This window comes from Halichoeres trimaculatus, unplaced genomic scaffold (genome assembly GCF_033239565.1).
Source record: "Halichoeres trimaculatus isolate MK-OKI-2021-1 unplaced genomic scaffold, fHalTri1.1 fHalTri1_scaffold_11, whole genome shotgun sequence".
Taxonomy (NCBI): domain Eukaryota; kingdom Metazoa; phylum Chordata; class Actinopteri; order Labriformes; family Labridae; genus Halichoeres; species Halichoeres trimaculatus.
The window spans coordinates 19,245,373-19,268,805 of record NW_027437189.1 but is presented as its reverse complement, the minus strand read 5'-3'; the positions used below and the strand labels follow the sequence as shown (position 1 = coordinate 19,268,805).

General features: G+C 38.0%; 1 protein-coding gene across 1 annotated transcript; it reads right to left on the bottom strand.

The window, feature by feature from the left end:
- Positions 1-1,034: 1,034 nt before the first annotated feature.
- Positions 1,035-13,280, bottom strand: edn3b (endothelin 3b). Its single transcript, XM_074681951.1, has 4 exons — positions 12,853-13,280; positions 12,533-12,731; positions 7,865-8,017; positions 1,035-5,055 (listed from the first exon to the last, which is right to left on the bottom strand). Exons 1-4 carry the CDS (start codon positions 12,929-12,931, stop codon positions 5,001-5,003), a joined length of 486 nt encoding a protein of 161 aa, XP_074538052.1. The 5' UTR covers positions 12,932-13,280; the 3' UTR covers positions 1,035-5,000.
- Positions 13,281-23,433: the final 10,153 nt, after the last annotated feature.

Genomic DNA, 23,433 nt, shown 5'->3' with positions numbered 1-23,433 from the left:
CTAGCATGTGGGATGTTTTATGTTTACCAACAGCTGGCCTAAGTTTGGGGATGAAGCTTAGAAGAAGAAAGTAATCCCCCCGCCAACAAAAAAATAATAAAATGAATGACAGGTTTTATAGAATGTATACTTAACACAACATTGCTGCGTTATGCTAAAAAAAAAAAAAAAAGAGAGAGAGAAATAAATAAAAAGATAAAACTTCTCATGCACACACCATAAAAAAACATTCAGGTCCTGGTTATTTTTGCAAGAAAACATGAAGGACCTTTAAATCTTCTCTGTGCGCCTATAAAAAAAAAAAAGTAGCATATGCTATTCATAAAGAGTAAAATGCATTGTAAGCCCTATATCATGTCTTCAGACTGGGATTAATGCAACATGCTTCGAATAAATCTTCCAAGAAAGCACACCACACAAAACATTAACATGATGTTATTATCTCTGTGAATGATCATCTGGCAGATGTAAACCTATGATGTTTGGTTACATCCACTGTGCTATCCATATTTGACTGTATATAACAAAGGTGATTTCATTTAATGAACCAGAACTTGAATAACCAACTGTAAGCTGGGGTGGGGGCCCTGGACCTGCCATCCTGTGGTCAGGATGTCTGCTCAGAAATGTTTCCCAGGGTGTACTGTGGGAATCAGGTCTTCTTTTCTGAGTGATATTATTGGTGCTCGCTGCAGAAGGTTTATACTGAGGCTCCGGGGTAAGCTTATTGAAGGTGGACTTAGTGGGACATTCCAGGATGATAGCTTGTATTAGAGCTTCAAGGGGTCCAGCTGCTCTCATGGTCTTTCTGAGAGAAGAGAGAGGGCTCTTACTGCAGACATGCAGCTCTGTGATATGAAACAGTAAGAGTCTTTAAACAAATAATCTATGTATCATTGGCTTAAAAGAACAAAACAAGGAAAAAAGTCTTCTTTTGAGAACTTTTTAATACACATCTTGTCCTATCTAGAAACAATAATTACATTTTTTAAATGACTCCTATAAGGTTTAAAATTTGATGTCCTCAGTGATTATAGATTATAAAGAGGTTTTTCACAATTGACAGGAAATTCTCAAAAAAAGAATCCAAACTGTTAGAAACAGTACACAAAACACGTGACTGTGTTAACAGGGGAGCATCACAACCACACATACCTTTGATTTCTACTAGTATCAGTCATACTTTAAGATGCTGAGGAACCCTTTTAAGAAAACAAGTTAAAAACAATTATAACCTCTCTTATTATTGAGCAGAACAGAAAATTTGCCATAGTGTGACACTGGACATACAGTATATGCAAAACTCTACAGAGGACTGACCAACATGTCAATAACAGCCATACATTACTTCACTCCTCCACTCTACAGCCACTCCTCAGATGGCTGTGAGCAGTTCAGGTTTAAAATACTGCTGTTGATGAAATGCTCACCTGACAGTTAGTGAAACCCACCGCAAACCAGCTGTTCACCTCCCAAAAACAAATTTTAAGCCTGCAGAGCAGAGTAGTTCTGATATTCCTGTAGAAGAATTTTACTCATATTTTATTCTAAAAGTTCTTTGTACTTAAGGCCAAGGTGACTATGGGTTGTCAACAAATGTTTTGTTCACAAAAGAGGAAAAATAAACTATCTTATACTCTTGTATACTTCCTCTGTTAAACAGTAGAGTGACTATTACTTGGCCTGACATTTTATTTCCCAATTCCATACACCTTTATTCAGTTTAATCCTTATATAAATTTATTACAACATTGAAATATGATGTAAAAACATGCATCTATAAGTCCTGACTCAAAATGCATAAAGTAGAGTTTAATGAAAGATGTTTGTTTGTTTGTTTTGTTTGTTTGTTTTGGTTTGTTTTGTTTTGTTTTGGTTGTTTTTGATAGCTGTTTGGCTGTTTACACTTTTCTTTCTGCCCTTCTCTGTCTTTCAAACACATGCCATACCAACAGTGCAATTGAGCCAAGAACTAACTGTGTGCTTTCCACCACATTGGGTTATGACTCAAAGTTTTTGGGAAGCCACAGATGAATTGTAAAAATTGAGTGATTTACGATCCTCTGACCAAACAAAGGCAGTTGTTATTAATACATTTCTAACAACAAAGCAGTTTGAAAAAGAGTTTACACTTGATGTCCATTAATAGTCGTAGCTGCAGCACTCCTAAAAACATCACATTGAATTATCATTATTGTATTTTTCAAACCACAGTTAATAATGTTTTAAAACTCCACTTTTGTCATTTCTTCAAAGATGTTTTTTTCAGGGTGAAACTTCTAATGCTGTTATGCATTGTGAACTGTATAATCAAATATTACTATTTCAAATGCTGACTCAAAAACAAGATGACCAGTTCAAACATTTTACACAAGAAGGAAGCGATGTTTCAAATCAACACAAGATATTTCATTACATATTTCCACAATTTGAAGAACATGTTCATAAGACTAACCCTTTCAACTGAGAAAAATATGAACTCATGCTGGTCTCACTCTTCTTTCAGCTGAGATTTCAGGATAAGCTATAATTTGGTGCTCACACAGGACTCACATGGGGGGCTCACTCTATGTCTGAACCATGTGTTTTTATCAGTAGTGAGAGAAAGACATCTGAGAAAATGGGGGAAAAAAATCATATGTTTTTGTCTATGAAACACAGCAAACAGGCTTGATTGTACTTTACTACAGGTCGGCTTAATTTTGTAAGAATATTCGATAAACTCATCCAAAAGCCAATGCTACTATGTCTACCATGTCATCACTCTCTTTCTGAGAAAAATAACAAATCCAATTTGTGCTCCACAGTTCATATTGGTCAACACCTTATGCTAATACTTAGATTGTCTGTTAAAGTAGTAGCCCTTGTTTAATGAAATATTAAGCTTTCCATTCAAATTGCAGATATCCCCACTGATTTTTAGAACATTTCATCTTAAAAGGTAAAAAGAAATGAGAGTCAGAATTCAGGCTCAACTATAAAACTTAAAGAGGGGGTATTTTTCTTTAACTTTTCTTAGAGTTTATATTGCTCCTTCGGTACCTTTGTAGATATGCCTTGATATAATTTACTATTAGAAAAATGTCCTAATTTACTCACACTGATGTTTTAGAAAACCCTTGTTTTAGGGCTCCCTGCGCCACAAACCCCCCTCACTCTGACTGGCTAGCCTTTCAGAGGCTAGTTGAAGGTAAAACTATGGAAATACTTAGGTGTTTGAGACCTGTCCTCTCTGATGTGTCGCAATCCAGTTATGAGACCCTTATCTATGATCTCATTATTTCAGCAAGTCTTGTGCAGACGTTAATTTTTTTTTGTTTGTTTGTTTTGTTTTGTTTTTGGCACAGGCAGTTGTAAGCCATTTACAGACAGATACACACACAGTAAAAATGTTCAAACATTTGGTATTAACATCTAAATTTGTTCTTCTAAATGCAAGTTTAAAATAAGGAAGAGCATATTCCCCTCCTCTTCAATACCAGCAGTTCTCATTGTGAGCTTATGTTCGTGGAAAATGACTGTACTACAAATGTGGGGGTAGAACATGTGACCATGCAGAGCCCCAACCAGCTTTGTTTTCATTTTGTTTTCTACAACAGTCTAAATCATTTAGTTACAGTTTAGTTGAGCGACACACAAGAGTACTCATATAAAAGTTTAAGATCTTAAGATTTTATTGAGACACATTTACTTCCTCTGTAATTGGAGAAAAATATATAGGGTTTTAACATTTTTATATGATAAATAAGTAAAACAAATCATTAAGCAGCAGTTAAAAGAACTATTAACAAGGTTTATACTGAGACAGAGAAATGGAAACCAAATAATTAAAGAATTACAAACTCTGGTCAGTGAGATTGCTCAAGTGGCCCCTGGAGAAAAGTTATACAATCCTGTACGTGTTTAGCACATTGTCTTATAATTTCAGTTGCATAGTTTCATAGAATTTTACGACTATCTTAATCTGTTCAATTCTTATGTAGCAGTTTTATGCTAAATCACGTTTAACCAGCCAGTTTGATGTAATTTATAAACCTGTATCTCTGTCAAGCGAGTAACTTAAAGAGAATCAGTGGCATTGTTTTTTTTTTTTCATATTGTGAATATATCCCATAAATAAAAAGAGCAAAACAGCGCCTGAAGATTCTCCATGTTTTTATCAGTTTCATTGTCCTCAGCTCAATAAAAATAATTTCTGTTGTCGTACAAGCATGTGTGTACACACTCAACACACACTGGCGTGATCTGTTATAAAGGTCTTATATAGTCTCACAAAGCAGATTTAAGCCAGTGGGTGAGGTAAAAGAACAAGTTTGAGTGTTTGTTGGATTACAAAGAGCTCAAATACAATAACACATCTTCAAGAAGTGGAATGAGCAAAATATTCAAACTAACAGGTTATGAATGTTTTTTAGACCAAAAGTCTCATAAACAAATGACTGTTAATGTGCTTCACTAGCACTGGTGGTAAGAAGCTCTCCTCTCAAATATTGGCATGTTTTGGTGTTTAAAAAGTCAGTATACCACAAATGACATCCATCATGACATGAAGGAGCTTCTCGATTTCAGACTTTTAAATTGTCTTTGTTGTCCCTCACAGAGCAAAGTAAGCTTATCTCATTGTTTCAAAAGGGAGAGTCAAACGTAGTCCACAACCATCTGTTAACCGTAGGGAATGAGGGTTTTGTTTGATTGAGTTTGACAGAAGTAAAGTCAATGGCTACTGCTTTTATGGCGAAAGTAATCCTCATGCTGCGTTCTGTGATGAACAAAAAGAGCAGATGGCCTCCAGGGATCTTCATCTGATTTGCAGAGGAGTTCTTGAAATCACTCGGCCTGATGGAACTTGCTCCAAGAGTTATGATGCTGAGGAATGTCGGCAGTGTCAAACTCCCTGTGCCTGTGGAGGCAGTGGTGCCAAACAGAAAGTGAAGGACTAGCAAAGGAAAGGATCCGTTCCCCGCAATGAACACAGCAAAGGATGTTGAAGAGTCAGTCTGTCATCCAGGACCAGGAACTCTGTGGAGACTCTTGATGTGCACTTTCTGGAGGGGGCTGTAAGAAAAACATGAAACATTTAATAAGCTGTGTTAGGGCCTGTTTCCACTGGCAGCTTTTTTTTCTGGGACTAGCAGCTCATCTTCAAATCCACACAAATTCAGTCTATTTTCGCGTTTTTAGCACTGTGCTACTTAAACCATGACCGCAGTAAAAGAAAAAGTCAAGTTCACATCTGCTTTTACTGTGGTCATGGTTTAAGTAGCACAGTGCTAAAAACATGAAAATAGACTGAATTTGTGTGGATTTGAAAGGAAAAGGAAAAGTCAAGTTCACATCTGCTTTTACTGTGGTCCTGTGTCTCTTGGTTGAAAATAGTAAAAGTTTTAGTACACCCTAAAGTCTTCTCTTTCAACAACTAATCAGATTGAAAACAGGAGCTGAACGTTTGTTTTTCTTTTCAACAACTGTGGTGGAAAAGAATCTACGAACAAATTCTCTCACTTTCCTGGACCTGATCAAATGAGAGTATCAACTCCAGATCAAATGCTAATGCCAGCCCATTTTTTTCTCTTTCGCTGTTAAAAATATTCTACGATTTAGAAAGGAAAAAAGAGCCAACTGAGCAATTCAAAGCACATTAAGGGCCAATCCCAGTTCCACCCCTGAGCCCTTTGTCTTACCCCTCGGCCCTTGGTTTTGGGTATGCACGTGTAGTAAAGGGTATCCCAGATTAATTGTAAGATCAAAGAGAAGGCTAGACGGCCCTTGAAACAAAGACAAACCGAGACCTCACTTGAAACCCAGGGGTATGACAAATTTCCCATGATATCGTTTTTTTTTAAATCAGATATCCAATCTTTTGCTACTTAAAACTAATATCAGCCATGTTTTGAATTGTTTGGTTAAATTTGAAATCACTATTTATAACAATCTATCTAATGTAGATTGTCAGGCCGGGGTCATGGGTTCCCAGCGGACGAGCTATTATTTCATGAGTGATTGAACAGATAAGCTGCATTCAGGAGCTGCATCAGCTACACAAGCTATGAAAGGTTACAGCGTTCAGAAGCTACAAAATAAAGCTTCAGAGTACCTCGACGTTTCCTTTTCATGGCTTAGCTGTCTCGTTACTCATGTGATGCAGTGCATTGTGGTGGTGTCATTTGCTGTGAGTTTGTCCCCCTAATGTGACATCAGTTTATCAGTCAGTTTGTAAAAATGTGTTTTGTTTGGAAGTGATTTAACAGTCGATCTGCCTGCAACAGCCAGCGAGCGTGTAGCAGTGATGGCATTGTGGGGATTGAGTGGCGTCTTGTTTCCAAGACATGTTTTTTTTGACCCCTTCCCCTTGGCCCGTAAAACAGAAGGCCAAGGGGAAGGGGTAGACGAAGAGGTAAGAGGAAGGGTAAAGGGTAAGAATGTCAATTGGGATTGGCTCTAAGAGTCAAAAATCTCTACCGAGGTGAAAGTATGGCAAGACAAATTCTGTAACCTAGCAGTAGCAAGGGTAAGAAGTGCTGACAGCACAAATATTAACTGTTGGGCACATGTTGAAAATGTTCATTTGAAAAGAAGCATAATTTTGTTTAATGTTTAATCCATGCAATGACAAATACAGGACAACACGTCCAACAGGAAAACCAACAGTTTACTGTCATCAATCTATGGTCTATAGGTAATTCAGAAATTAAGATTAAAGTAACAATAACAGTGATTACTCCTGCACTCCTCCTGGGGCTCTTGAAAACACATTTTTAGGGTGTTTATTTACTAAAGCTTCTGCCATGAATCTGATATCTCACTGACAAACTCCACTACCTTGTGGCTTGACATAAAAAGGATTAAAAAAAACAGGGAATAGTTCAACAATTTAAGTTATGTGTCTGGACACCACTGGGTTAATACAACCTTTCGAAACCAGAGGCTGATTGATCTATTGTCTTTGAGAAGTGAATAACACAAAAAGAGAAATTTCTCCCATGCTTTTTATATCCAGTCCGACCGCTCTAACATAGGAACAACTTTCAAAATATTGAGTTTCCACGACAATGGATGCAGTATAACAAACTTCAGTGTTACATATTCTGTGATGTATAAATAGAAAGTGTAAAATGTATGAAAAGCTCTTTCATTGGTTAACACTTTGACTTCCATTAAGGCAACAACGTGTTGCAAGGCAAAAAAAAATCTGAATTCAAAGATATGTTTGTCAAGATATTTCAAAGAATGATCTGTAATTGATTAAATCCATACTTGTTATTGTGTGACCACAGCACTATACAGTGTCTGCGCATTTGATCTATGTAATGCAATCAGTTTGATACCATCAGAATAAAGAGTGAAGATGACTGATTCTGTTATCAAAAATCCATGCATACCCAATTTCACACGTCAGATTTTAAGACCAAGAGTGACAACATTATAAATCTGAAAATGTTGCAGCCAAATACTGAGTCCATACATTTCAAGATTTCATGGAAGCTGATAGGATATCCTATTTATTGTAGGTACCAATTCACTTAAAATCAAAAGGTACCATTTTTAGGCACCTAAAGCATCCTTGTGACTGTGAGGGAATGGAACAGTTGGCAATTTTCCATGCTGGACATGAACACAGCATTTCAGGGTTTTATATTGAAGAATAAATAATTTAATACTTATTACCACATAACCACACACACAGGTACAGAAAATTGGTACCATTGGAATCTGATTCCGGTTTCCAGGTACCGGGCATCAGTACTGTATTGTTTCAAATGTGAAAGGTAGCCATCCCTACCAATGATGGATGTAATCATTAATTAACGTTATTACTTTTGGTGTAATGTAAAACAAAAAAAAAAAAAATGAGTATCAGACTGACCTTGACAGACAAAAGTTGTTACACTCAGAATCAGAGTCTGGCACAGTGCACACACAACGCTGGACCGCCTCACTTTTAGGTGACTGTATATCAGCATCACGTCTGATTCTCTGTGGTCCCCTGTAGCTTGATATCCCATAAGGCACTGTGCGCCTGAAAAGTAAACAAACAGAAATAAGTCATAGTGTTAGCAACAATAGAGGGTACAGTTAATATAACTTATAGGGACAGTGAGCAAATGTAAGATATCAAAAACACAAATATGGGCATGAGTTACTGTTTCATAACATTATGAAAACTGATGGATCACATTATAAAGCAGCTTGAATAAAAAGGGTATGAATGTCAGATGAGATACTGCTTATGAAAATCCCTTTGAAAGATCACTGTTCATGTGTCTTCAGGGGGCAGTTCATGGCCAAAGAAGGTCATAAAAACCGAATCATGAACTTCAAACAGAATTCCACAAATTTCAATTACAAAATCAAACTATCCATCACAGAACACTTTATTGTTTAAACCTGCCATTTGGACACCACTGTGTGTCTTTGCTTATGAGTGTTAGGTTGGCACCGCACAGCCTAGCCTCCCTCCATTGTCTCTTCTTTGCCATCATCTGTTTCTGACTACCTCTGATGAAGTGTTGCTGACATGCGGCCTCCCTCTTCTACTGTGTTTTCTTTATTCTGCAGCCTGTCTCTTCTTTGACTGAAGGGCTAAAACATCTTTCAACCTCATACCTGCCCCAGTCTCAAGTAGCTGCTATTAGTAAGATTACTGTCTTCAGGAGAGACAAGGGAGTCTGTAGATTTTGACGCAAGTGGAGATACATAGCAGCAGCTTCGGACGATTAAAGGGTAGGGGAGAGTTCAAAATCCTGTTTGGACAACATTAACCCTTGGACACACTTGTTTGACCACAGTTTTGCTCACCTTTATTGAGTACTTATTGGACCAGGGCTGTGAATTTTAGCATACTTCCTGCACTGGTCACTTATGATACAAAACCTAAAAAACCGACATCTCACTTGGGACTGAAACTTCTGCTAAAATGCACATTTACCTATTTGAAATCACACTCCATATTAATGTTGTCTTACAAATAAATTAAGCAGTCAGTCTTTAAACTATGTCAGTTTGTCTCAACTTGCTAAAGTGTTCTGTTTATCTGAAACAGCCCAAAGCTTTCTTGGAACAAGAAGACAGAGAGAGAAAGAATGCTTTCCTACTGTCTTGCCAAGGAGTTTAATATGTGGTTATGAGAGGTGGCAAAACAGATACAACAAAACAAGGAGGTGTTGGAAGATATATATTTTGAGGTATCGCTACACATCTGTGGTATGCTAGGCCACAAGTTCAAACACTTTGTATTGTCAAAAAATGGCTACTTCTGTGTTTAAGTTAGACAGCCAGTAATGTTAACTTGTCATGGGTGGTCATCACAGGCAACGAAAACATAACTCAAGGGAGCAGATGGCTGCACTCTGGCCAGAACTGGCCTCAGGCTTCAGGTGATCCCAACATTACTGGGTTAGGGGGTCATATGACCAGTCAACTAGATCGCCTTCACCTGAGTCCATTTACAGACTGTGAATTGAAAAGCAAAACTGGTGGGGCACAGGAGGGGATTTTAGAATCAGAGTCGTTCTGCAGTATGAGTCGTATCATCCACTGTTGTTCCAGAAAGCAATAGCTGTGCTAAGGCAAACAGTCAGTGCAGCGAGTTAAAGGTGCAGAGTTCAATCCCCCTGTGGTCCTGGTACCTATTAGCTATGTTTACATGGATCACTAATAACTAAAACAACTGCCTTATCAGATTTAAAACACCTCATATAGACAATTTGAGAGAAACTGTATTCCCATTTTGAGGGTTCATGCTGTTTGCAACTCTGATCAATGTTCATGTTAACACTTGATCCGCTCATTTCTCCCTGGTTAGGTAAGTTAGTGCACATGTCTGCAACACATGATGTGACGAGTTTGTGCTTTTATTATTGCTGGAATGGTGAAAGACGTTGCGGTAGCAGCAATTCTTCAGGCTGTGGCATTTAAAGATCTCAGAGTTGCTGAACGTCTCACTGGTTACACAAATAGGGTATAAATTAAACAAAGACATCCTTAGTCAAAGAGGAGGGGAGGAAATGGAAATCTAGTTAACTTCACTGAGGGGTTACTGGGAGATTAATCTGTGAAGGCATGCAGTGAAACGTGCAATGATACAGAAAACTTATTTAATGCCAAAGAGAGGAATTCAGGTTGAAAGCATTGTGACTCAGAGAGGGAATGACAAAAACTAGAGAAGCTCTCATTAAGTGATATCTTCTTACAGATATCTACATTAAAGAGGTGCTAGAACAGATTAGAAAGGTAGGGCTGACACAAATACAGGATTCAGCTTACCCACCTCTTCCCACATTTCCTGTCTCCTCAACTGTTATAATAATAACACAAAAATTAACTAAAGCAGTCTGCAGGGTAAACTGTACAAATGGACATAGTTCCTGCATTGTCACCTTTTTACTGGATAACCACCATGTAAGCAAAGTGTTTTTACACTTTGATTTTACACTATACCAGGGAATGATCAGCCAATCCCATTCATATACATCCACATACCACCTGCTCTTCAACCAGGTGCGCGATCATGTCAGAGGATACCTAAGCACGTGGACAGTAGGAGCTGGGATTGAATCAGCAATCACCAAGTTAAGAGACAGCCAAAAACCTCTGGGCTACAGCCACATTGTGAATGTGCAGCTAAATTCACTCTTGGATATTGCAGCTAACTGCTGCTCCATCTTCTCAGACTATTAATCTAGTCAGACTATTAACCAAAGAAGAAAGTTGGGACTCGGGATGAAGAATAATAATAAGAGGATGATGTTTTTTTTGTTTTGTTTCTTGTTATTTTTTCTGTTTTTTTTGTTTTTTTTTTATAGGGCACTTGTTCAAAATAATTTAAAGTAATGAAAAAGTTTCAAACAATATTATGATTAAATGTCATTGAAAAATCTTCTTCACGTCTTCTCTTCCTGCCACGTTGCTACTAGAATTAAAACTAATGAATGCCATTCAAGCTTGCGACCTGTTGATACCAGTGATGAACACTGTAATACACTTTACTTATGTGGTGAAACTTTGACTTGGTCCACTTGATGTTGAGGAGAGATGCCTGTACTGTAGAACAACTTTTTTTCAATCAAAGAATAAGTAACATTTTTCTAGCTACAGATCAACGTTAGATTCTGACTTGTTATTTTGAACTTGCATTATGAAAAAAAAAGAGCCTTCCAATTCTCATTTTTTCTTGTCCCTGGCCCTTATACGCTCTAGTATTAAACTGTGCAAGGGGAGGGAAGTCTTGGGTACTATAGTACAGCACTATGATCCACCCTGTAACATATGGAGTCCTAAAGCTCCTTAATGCCCCTGGTTGCACATATTGTTATATAAGCCAGATTTTTTTCAACATTGCCTTGACCCTGCTGTATACGACCCCACTGTTTTCCATAGGTTGCTGATTTTTCCCAGTCTGGCTGCTGCCTCTGCCTCTTTCCACTTCCCGAGCTCACTCAGCCACAGCAGATGGTTATAGACCACCAGCCTGGTTCTGCTAAGAGTTAGTTCTTTCTTACCACATGTCCAAATGTTTGCTTATGGAGGATTAAAGGTGAATTTCTTCATACAATAAAGGACACAGTTTGGACTATAGACATCATGATATTACTTTTGTATTGATATGGCTCTTTATGAACTCACAGGTTGAGAAAGTTACTAAATATCAGCTGTGAGTCATTTGTGGTTTATTTTAATGGAAAAGTTTGTGTTCAGTCATAAAATGGACTGAAAGCTCCCAGAATGAATCCAGTTTACACCACAAGACCAGAGTGATGGTTGTGGCGCAAGTCTCATAACCAGAAACCTCCACTAGAACAAATCAATTTTAAGTGGATAATAACAGGAGCACTTAAATTAAGACTAATCCACCATTAAGGAAATTGAGGAGCAGCCTATTCTGTGCATGCCCCCACATTCTTTGCACGACAGGTTCTCTCTAATCGCTGTCCATTCATATTCACAACCTCCACACAAATGATTAAAAGCAGGGTATCTCTCATACCTCTCATAGTGGCTGAGAGTTTGCATGAAGGATATATATGATGTAAAAGTATTTTTATGATGGGGCAGAAAGCACTGTGACTGAAATAGACTTTATAATAAATGTTTAAAAATCATTTTAAAAAATGATATCAGTTCCTCATTACAGTCATTTTTGACATGAACATGCACATCCATATGGATATGAACACCATTATGCAGATTATTGGGCCACTAAGGAAGAGAACAGAACATTGCAAAAAAAAGACTTGCCCTCACTTGAACCATGACTGTGTCTAGCGCTTGACGCCTCGGGGCCGCGCATCGGGCGGGACTTTTTTTAAATCATGTATTGTCATAGTGCACACACCGTTTAAGTTGCATAAAATAGCCAAAAAACTACCCTGTCCATTGTTTTCTCAACCTCAATTACTTGTCGAGTCATGAGCAGAAAAGCTTCTCGGGATATGTTTGCGCAACAGTAGCACGTCTTGAAGGATTATTAAAATTTTAGAGATTAACAAATAGTTTTTTTTTTTCTTTCTTTCTTTCTTTTTCAAGTATGCCTTACTCAGGGGTGTTAATCCAGATGATATCCAGGTGGCAGTAGTAGACGCACTCTTTATCCTTATAGGAGTAACAAGTGCAGCGCTTGGATCTGAGCTTGGCTCCAGTTGCCTCAGCCAGATGTGAGCCCACTTGTTCTGTGGAGCCAAACACCCTGTCGGAGTCTGGTAGCCGTCCGTGGGTGATCTCGGATGTCAACACACCTTGGTATTGCACAAGAAACATGTTAGTAGTATTTTCTTTCATTACATAAACTGCCTAAATGCATGCAATATTAATAAGTTTCAATGCATAAAATTTGGGAGCAGCTTGCATCAAGCATACCCTGTAAGAGAATCACTGCAACTATTTCCAAAACCATGACTCTCGCGAAGATGGATAGTGTCCTTTCCATGTCAGACATTCCCAAAGAAAATCATAGCCCGACAAGGATGCGACGCGCGTGACGAAATTAATCTCCCTCAACCAGCGACTGAAAATCCATGGACTTCAGTTTAGATCTCCTTGTAAAGTCCATCCTCATGTTATGGCCCCGGTGTCGGATAACGGATCAGAGGATGTCCGTTCACAGTTCTTCGCAGCTCGGTGTCATAAATCCAACCTGCACCTGGCAAAATGATGTGAGAGGAAACTGCACTTTTACAGGGAGGATAAAGAACGCGTGCTGAGCTGTCAGTATCTGAAACAGGCTCGAGAAACGATGCTCCTCGAGGTCCTTACGCCAACTAAAAAGCTCCAGTCAAAGGTGTGGGGATTTGGAGAGTCTCGGGTGCATGCCTACACCTCCCACAACACCCCTTTTGTGTAAGCCAGCAGCACCACTGCTCTCTGAAACGAATTACCTCTCATGTGTTCCTGTCAGCGCATGAACATGATTCTTGTCTTTTGGTGAACAAAAAAAGGAAAAAAAGTTCTGTTTCCATCTAATTTGACACCATGGACTCCTGGGTAATCATTATAAACCGCCCATAGGCTGTATTTCCCTCCCTCCCTCCACGTGTTGTTTTAGTCACAAACTAGGGATATACAGAATCAACACCACTAGTGATCCTCATGGGCACCAGCAGAATTTTTTCTTGCCATAATCTCTGTCAGATAAACCAGGATTAAATAGGTGGTAACTTAATAGGAAGAATCTGAAGTCAAACTTCATTTCATTGCTCTTCAGGCTGACTAGCTGACCTCTCATAAGAGACTTCTGTCACTATACCCTTGGTTTCAAAAAACTTTACAAAGTTAATAGCCAAAAGAGAGTCTTACCTTCACAATGTAAACACCTCCATGTTACATAAGACCCAGAGTTAAGGCGTTACACCCTACCCAAAAGGCCTAACATGCCAGTAATAATGGAGCAAGATGTCCCAGTCCATGTTACCGTGAGTGAGTCTGTAATTCATGCTAATCTGCACAAACACTACTTTTCACCATACACTTAACAACTTATTACACAGCTACAAACCAGAGTGATGTAATCCTTTCAGAACATTCCCACAAGCTTTCCTTTTGGTTATAAATCTCCATTAAATGTATGATGTATGTAGATTAGACAAAGTGATCAAAGGGAGCAGGGCCTGAGCAAGAATGTTTATAAAGGCATTTCTGTCCTCAGTCAGCTGTTCTTCTTCCGAAAGCTTTGCAGCTGACTTATCTTTCTGAGGGTAAAAAAAATACAGCACAGATGTCTTCACTTTTTAAAACAATCAAATGAAATCTACAAATGCATCCTGTCTGCAAGTAGTGTAACTGATAAGCCTCCCTTTGGGGGGGAAATTGATCCCAGTTACTTCTTGAAGCCGATGTGATGTGGTTCACCTAAGCTGTGGTTTGAACCTGAAAGGCACAGCCAATATTTCATTTGTTTTGTTCTTGTTTTGCCTTCGAACAGAATGCTTGCAAGCCACTGACTCAGGTTTTGTAACTGTCTAAACCATGCAGTGAGTGTTACATAGGATTTCGCAATTGACCTTGATTTCTACGCCAAACCACAGCAGGATGAACTGATTAATGTTAGAGATAGAAGTGCAGTGTTTATAGTTACCTATTGAAAAAATAAAATTCACAAAGGATCCTTGACAAAGAGAGTCCATCATTTAAGGAAAAACTTTTTTAGTAGGTAAGTTTAATGAGTTTTTGACTTCTGTTGAAAAACACTGGCAGAAACATTGAGGAAGGTCTGAAGTGAAAAGTCCACTCAATTTATGTATAATTGACTCATAAATGTGAGTACAGGTGGATACTTATGCAAGACCTTATGGAGATCTTGGTCTCTAGAATAAGCTTTGAGTAAAAAGACTGCTTGACTGCACATGTACCTAACCCTGTACGATTAACATCATTAAGATGTTTATCATACATTCTCTTCTCATGGTTTCCTAGTTTAAAACTATTGGAAAGCTTTACCCACTGTAACTCTAGGCATTCATCAAAATACGTCTCATGTTGTAGAATTGATGCCAGAGAAAGTTATAATTCAACAATGCACACTGGAAAAACTGAAAAGACCAAAAATAAATATTTCAAAGTATAATAGGTAATGTAAAAAGTAAAGAGTAAAAGAACAATGTGCCAATGGGGTAAAAAAAAAATGGCTTGTCGAGTTTCCTGAAATAATAAAAATGCCTAAAGAGAATGTGAGGACAATCTGTTTGAAGTGGATTGCAGCAACACATTTGTAATTGTGCGGACACTGTTGTGATAACTCTTAACAAGGCGTGTTTCTTTTGGACATGAATGGAGATTGGATCTTCTTTTAAAACTGCTTTTCTTTATTCAAGAGAAGTTTTTTCCAGATACAATGTGGCGAAGTAATGCATTTATCAACAGCTATGTGGCACTGTTGTTTGAAACGTGACACAAAGCAAACTTTATAAGTTTTTAGGGTAGTTTAGTTGTTGGCTATACTTAGTGCCACAGCCCGGTGCTCTACATCAGTGTTTCTCAAATTGTGGTCGGCGGACCACTAGTGGTCCGCCAGTGCCCCCCAGTGGTCCGCAAAGACCATGAGGAAATTGTGTTTTTTTAATGGAACATTCACGAATAAAGAGGTGGTGGGGGTGTGAGTAGTTTGGCTATTATGCAAAAAAAAAAAAAAAAAAGCATTGAGTAATTTAATTCAATCTAACTACTTAAGTATTTAAATACTAGAAATTTTAAGTATTTTGGAATAATCTATCAATTATGTAGTTATACTCAGATTTTGAGGTCCATTTTCTCCCTCATTCCCAAAGAAAACAACAAACAGAACACCAAACTATGAGGAAATGAGTGCACTTTTTTACTCTAGTCTCTGTTATTTTGAAAAAAAAACTTGTTCTGAATAAAGGGAATTAAAGAAATAAAATGTATAATTTCAATCATAAAAATAATAAGCGTATGATCCATTTTCAAAATAATCATTAATTGCAGCCCTAGCAAGTTGTAACATGTATGATTCAAGTTTATAGCATTTGAATGTGTTCTCTGGGGTGTTGTTCTGGGGCTAGTTAGCTCCTGGTGGTCAGCAAGAGTTTTCTGGAGGAATAAGTGGTCCTTGGTCTGAAAAAAATTTGAGAAGCACTGCTCTACATGTCCATAACGTGTAACGTTAGTAAATTCTTGCTATGTCCTCCCAGTCTTCAACTAAGCAGAGCTAACCCCCGCTCTTCATTTTATTGATAGACTCTCAGCTTTGAACAGACTACTGCAGGATAACTGCTGACTGTGGGTTGGAATGTGCTTTATCACAAACAGCTTAACCTGTGTCTTAGCCTTTAGCCTGTGCACCATCACTCTCATCTTCAGCTTTCTTTTGTCCTTTTTTTTTTTTAAGCCAGTCCAGCTCCAGTCTCCACCACTACTACAAAGTTAATCCAAGAAATCATTTTCAGCAGAGAAAACACAGATCTCTCTTCTCACCATCAAACTTTGACTGCCACAGTGGTGTTGTCATATAGATTTTAGTAATTCAATCTGGTCCTGTCCGGCTCAATCGGGAAGATGAGAAGTGGCAAGCAGCAGAGATTTTAAGACTTTTTCAAGATCACTTAGAAAGTCCTCACAGTCCCCTTATCTAAGAAACTAAACAAGTAAGTTGTCTTCAGTGTGTTTTTTTTTTTTCAACGACAAGGGTGTGACATCAGTCCAGTCTGAGTCAGTTCACCTGCACCTGTACACTACCTCAGTTCCTGCTGTGACGATTTCTTGGCTCCAAAGCTCACACTTAATGCAAATGACAGCATGTTGTCTATTTTGATGAATAATTGATTTTATTTTAAATATTTATTTACAAAGGGCACTGCATTGTCATTGGTCATTTATGCAAAAGAAAAAGATGGTTGCACTAGGTTTTGCCCATGCAAAAAACCCACCTGACAAAAGGGCATCAGAAGCAGAAACAGAAGTACTTCATTGGTCCCTGTTGGGATATTCTGTAAATATGTAAACTAAACCAAAAAACTAAAAGGACACTTTAGAAAACAGTACATCACTCTTCTCAGAAATATATGTTTTGGTTAGCAGAAGGGGTGTAAAGTGAGTCTGGCAGCTCCCTCAGACAGAATACTTCTGTCAGACGCCTTGTCTCCATCAGTGCAATATGTCAGCACCCATCAAGAAGGTATTTCTGCTATACATCTCACTCTGGGAAGAGACAGAGGTCAGTTTCTATTTTTGGGTTCTGTGAGGACTTTTTTGCTGGCAAAGAAACAGACTGAAGCTGCAACGAATGCCTCTTTGAGACCTATAAGAAATGAGACAGTCATATGCACAGTATGGGTGTTGGAAAAAGTTTACTTTGTACTTGACTCTCTCTAAATAAAATTTTAAAAGACATATTCTTTTTGAGAGGCACACATGACTGTTTACAAGCAACAGAATGAGATTTATTTCAGGGACTGCTTTGTCCACAGGAAGCACCACGATCAACACAAACAGGAAGTTCCTTACAGGAGCTCTATGGGCATTTGTCAATGGGCATATTTTATAGCACTGTAGGGGAAGTGTTAGTAACAGAGTTTGAATGTATAAGAGCTGGAACACTAGAACAACACAATAGAACAAACAAAATCTTTAAACTTTGCGTGATTTTCTTTTTTTTTAACTCGTGTTTCAGAAACAAAGCGAGGCAAAGTCTTTGATATGAGAGTTATTATGCTGCAAGAGCTGTGTCTTGAGACTGGACTAATTGTTAGCAATTAGAGCTGTTCATTAACTGTGTGTATTTACTTTCAGGAATCACACTCATTCTTCACATTACAATAATCAGCAATAATGGCTAAAAAATGGTTAACTCTAATGGCTAAAAAAAAAAGTTTATTTAGCCATTAGAGTTGATAACTGTTCATTTGAACGATGGCGGGTCTGTTTTGATAATAATAGAACTGTTTACTTTTGATGTGATTGTCTGACATTTGTTGCTGTGACAAATTGACATGAATCAGATTGTACAAAGTTCTGTGTTTGGAGCCTATATGTAGTTTAAATCCACTTTTTTTGGCATATTCCTTTCCCTTTACAGGGATATATGTAAATGTATGATCAACTTTCAGCAAAAGTCTGCAATTCTTTATCTTGGTGAATAAATGAAAAAGTACATTCTGGAAATTATTCCTTTGATTCTGATATGAAATGTCAACATTCAGACTACAGAGATTTTAATCTAATTGTTGTGGACAGATGAGATACTGTAGTTCTCCAACCTGCTCCTGCAAGATGCCCAATACTAAAGATACACCAATACATCTGCCAGCAATGCAGGAGGAAGAGGTCATGGAGACAGATGGTAACACCAAAAGAGCAGAGGGGTTTCTCTTTAAAGATCCAAACTATGGAATGTTGTTGACTGTTGCAAAATTTACCATGTGCAACTGGAGGAGAAATGATTGTGAAATGTGCAAGACATTCAAGGACGACTGCACTTCAGAACTGGCAGAGCTGCACAAGGCGAAGTCTCAGGTGATGTATGTGAGGTGAAGACATCACCTGAGACAGTGACTGATTTGCGGCTGCATGGAACACAGTAATCAGATTTTGTTGAAAAGCATGCCGAGCCTCGCTCCTGGCACTCCAAGGTGAACATTGCAAAGGGACATTATAAAAGCTTGGAGCAGGACAATTGAAGGTAGAATTTTGCTTAAATAATTAATTTCTAATTAAACTAATTCATTCTCTCTGTTGAGGACTCCATCGTAACATCACGTGGCTGCTCTTTTGGGACCCACAGGGAAATTTGTGCGTATATACTGTTCATATATACTATGCACGTATATCTCCTCCTGACCGTCAGGAGGGGATTTTAACGGGGTGTATGTGCAGCTCATTTCAGATCACTATTATGAAAACAAACATACCTAACCGAGCCTCCAACCCCAATTTCCTCTTGCTTTACGCTGCCTCCCGGGGCGATCATTACTATCAAACAGGAGACTGCAGTTAAAGCCTGTACGGATGAAACCTGTTGATCTGTTCATATTTCTGTAATGTTCTCGTGTGACTGTAATATTTCTCATCTCTTGAAGAAATAATTCTCCTTGGATGAACAAACAGATGTAGGATAGAAATCTGTTTAAAGTGAATATGTGTATGCAAAGATTAACTCTCCCCTGCTGAGCTCAAGTTATAACATGGGAGGATTGTAATTTAGATTTGGCATGCTCAAGTCTCCCATACTGTTTATACTGTAGTGTTTTACTGTCTGGGTTTCACACAGTATCTGTCCTGGATTTGTACTTTTGCTCCAGAGGCATCGTGTACCCAAAAATCTAGATCTGTTTGACTCACCACTGCCCTCTGGTTCCTTCCCAAATTCCCCCAGGCGAAGGTTTTGTGCCATACCCCAACTTTCTGGCACAAAACACAAGCTGAGAAACAGAGAGAAATTCCACATAAATTAAGACCATATTCTGTTTTCTTACTCCTGACCTGAGTTTTTCTGTCAGAAAAACTCAACTGCATGTGATTTTAAAAGTCACATGATGCACTTGTGCTCGTAATGTGTCTTTTTGGGTGTTTCCGCTGAAGAACCTGGCCTTATAAATCTGATCATTACATGCAGTGAAACGTGTTGGACCCAAGGGTTTGGCAGAGATTATATGTCGATAAAAATGGAATGAGGTGTGAAAGTTGAGCGTCACTTAATTATACCTCTCACTCTTTAATCTCAATCACTGCATTATGCAACACATTTCATGGCCTAAGTGGTTTTCCTTGCGTTCATAAGCATATTTCCTCAGGAAATATGTGGTGAACATAAGCTCTTCTTCTGTTGTTTTTCTTGCTTTAGCATTTAGCCAGACATGTGGTTCACAGGGCGATGTATGGACTGTATGTTCAGCTTCTGCAGACCAACATCTGCTTGTGTGCCGATTGCAGCCACCCTTAATCCACTCAGGAGTGGGAAATTCAATGCAGTGGGTCCATAATAGGCTTAACTGGGAGACAACTGGGAATGTAATACATCTCTGGAGGACTTTGGCTGCCACTTGGTGCATGCTTTTCTTGGCCTCCTATTATGTTTTATTAAAAAACATTTTGGGTGTGCAAGTCTGGAGATTTAAGGACTCGTTGCCCCACAGTGTTTAGGAGCTACTGAAGTAAGGAGTGTAGAAACAATAAACAGGCTGCATTAACACCTCAGAGGCTGCAGAGATGTTAACCTGTTTAAATGAATGAAAGTAACTGTTTTGTAAAACAGTTTTTTTTTTAAGTAAAAGGACAGCAGCTGCTCAAAACACTTGTTCACACTATGTCAGGCTCATCTTTTCCCACACACAGTCATACACAGGTGACAGAGAATGTTTTGCTAATTCAATCTGTAAAAATATAATTTTCCTTTTTATGAAGCCACATTTCGACAGTTTCTCATCATACCTTTACACAGGTGAGTGTCCAGTGGGGTAAGCTTGTACACCATAGGTGCCTCTCAAAAATCCTGAACTTATTAGCTATTTGCCTCTTCTGTCACATGGTGTGTCAAATCGACTGTTGGGTTTGACAAGGGATAAGAAAAAGTGACGGATAAATGAAGGTCAGCTCTTAATGAGATGGATGCTACTTTATATGGAAGTTAACGAGAGAAAACATTCATACACATGCATGCAAATGTCTTTCCTGTAGTTGGCAAGTGGTTGAATCAAAAGATCTGTGATGGCGCCAAGCTTTCACTGAGACAAAACATCACTCCCAGGCGTGGATTTTCACACTAAAGCTGAGAGGGTGCCATGAGAAAGAGCTGACCCCACAGATTTCTTGATTTGTGGTAAACTGTCAAAAAACTTGTGCACAGTGTTTGATGGCTATGAACCCCACAAAGATGTAAGACTTGAGAGAGCTTTTTTGAGTAAGCGACATGTACGGGACAGTAAGTGACATTTATGCAAAATTAAAGTAACTAAAAAAGCAAACTTTAAGATTTCAAAATGAGGATTTTAACTGAGGACAGTTGAAATTTTCTTCAGATCCATTATAAATACAAGGCTGAGTACATGCTAAAGGCAATCCTATGGGTTGATCTCAAAAACAATATCCATTCCAAGATACTGGTTTCCATGGAGTATTTATCATTGCAAAAGGACAAAAATATATCTAGTGGTAAACCGAAATTATAAGCCTAGAAGGTACAGCTGCTGCCACTCTGATGAAAAAATCCTCTACTGGGATAAATGCCAAACAAAGAGCTGAAGCACAAACACTAATGCAGGGAACCTGTCCCGAAATAAAGGCCTGACCCCTTATTGGCACATTCAGTTGAACCAATCACTGTTTGAAAGTCTGTGTAGGCTTACACATGCAATAAATATTATTTTCCAGCCAATAAACCTCAACTGCCTATAAAATGTAAAACAATAAAATTGAAAATAGAATGAGTAATTTTGGGAATGATGGTGCCAATGAAATTGTGCTTATTTTAGAAGAGGCCGTAACTATTATAAGTATGTAGCTTTAAATAATTTTTTTAAAAAAAACCTATGAGTAGTATGTTGTCGACAGAAGCCTGTGAGCAGCTGAGATGTTAAAACTATTGATTTGAATGTTGAAACAGCCATAGGTTTCTTTGAGAAGTCCTTGTGTGATGTGTTTTTATTGCTTTTATGTAATTATTGTTGATTTTAACCGACCCAGCTAATTAGAAACATGATGCATCTTTAAAATGAGTCCCAAACCTTGTCAGTATTTTTGAAGAAATTAGTCGATTTTGTGGCAGCATAATTACAAGACGTGTCATGACCTTGTACGATGGAAAGTAGTTTCCAGTGCTGGGTGCTGGCTTACCTGGCAATGCACTCCCATTACACACTGTAGAGAGGCCTTGTCTTTGCTCATGTGGATAATTTGGTCGCTGGCCAAACCAAACTTTCAGTTCATCTTAAAGCCATCTTAATCCCAGTCTGTTGTGATTATTTATGTCAGAGTCCAAAGTATGGTTGATTGTTTGATTAGTGGTGGGTGGCTGAGAGAGAAAAAGGGGCACAGGCGTCAGCATGTGAGATGGATAGCTGGTCTGCCTGTTTATTTAACTTTGCACAGGAATCCTTCGTGTAAGCATCTCTCACCATATTGACAGTAAGGTGTTTAAAACAATAAATGTAAATGTTTTTATAAACTGAGTAGGGATTGAAAGCAATAATCCTATTGCCTTTACCCAATCTCACTGTTTTTTTCTTTGTTTTTTTTTTTTTTTCCGATTATTAGCCAGTTTAGTCATGTGCTATCTTCATCAAGATTATTCCTAATTCATCAATTATGGGGGACATCAAATGTCGGACTTGGTGTGTTTTCTAACTATGTCAGAGTAGGATTTTCTTAAACTTTGCAGCAAGAGGTCAAAGGTCAAGTATCTGCCCAGCCGCCTTTGTTTATTCCAGACTGTTTTCTCTCTTTCTCTCATTGTAAATCACTTGTTATCATCCCCGGGGCGAAAGTCACTTGGACTGGTCTTTTCATCATAAATCAGTATTAAAGGTATGTTAAATGTTTGTTCTATAAATCTAGAAATACTGGTGTTTTCTACTGAGGATGTCTGAAAGGAAATCCCTTTTTAGTGTGGGGAGATGCATACAGCAATTATTTTTGCAGTATCACATACCATCTCAATAGCCTAGCTTTGGTAAAATATAACAGGGTTTGGGGGGAATGAACTGATACCTTGTTATAAAAGTGTAAGAGGGATAAAGGTGTGAAAACAAATAAAGTTACATCTGGTCATATTAATTTATTAAAAAAGCCAGCACAAATACCAAAAAATCTAAATTAAGGATGGTATATTTAATGGTACAAAAAAAAAGAAATTAAAAAAGGAAAAGAATGAACAAAGGGAAGGGACATGAAATAAATGTACGTTCTTAAAGGCCTCCGTTCAGATGGATAATGTTTTAGCGCTCCCAAGTGGCCTTTTTGTGGTACAGCTGAGGGTGCAGTTTTCATTGGAGTTTTTGCTTGGTTTTGGTCTATAATGCATATATATGAGTAAAAGCAATCCAACTAGTTTTCCCAATAATTACTGTTGTAAAATTGAGAACTTCATCAAGGACATCCTCTCATGGGTCAACACAATAATGCCCCGTTATACATTTGGATTGATCAATCACCAGTAGTACTAGTACAAATCAATTAAAACAAAACATAAAACAACTTTCCATTTATTTAAAATAATGTTTTAATGAGACCATCAATTTACTCATATTCTAATAAATATGAGTGCAGCCAGATAGATTGTGTTTACAATATGTAGTATTGGAAGAAGTATCAAATTAGACACACAAAAAAATGAATGTATACGTACCTTCATATGATCTGCATTTTTCTTGGAGAGAAAGCTTTAAAAAGAAAACAAAAGAAAACAAAAGAAAACAAAAGAAAAGAATAAATAATAGCATGGTACTAAAAAGGGGGACATACCCCCTTTTGTCGTTGCCATAGCAACAGTTGTCA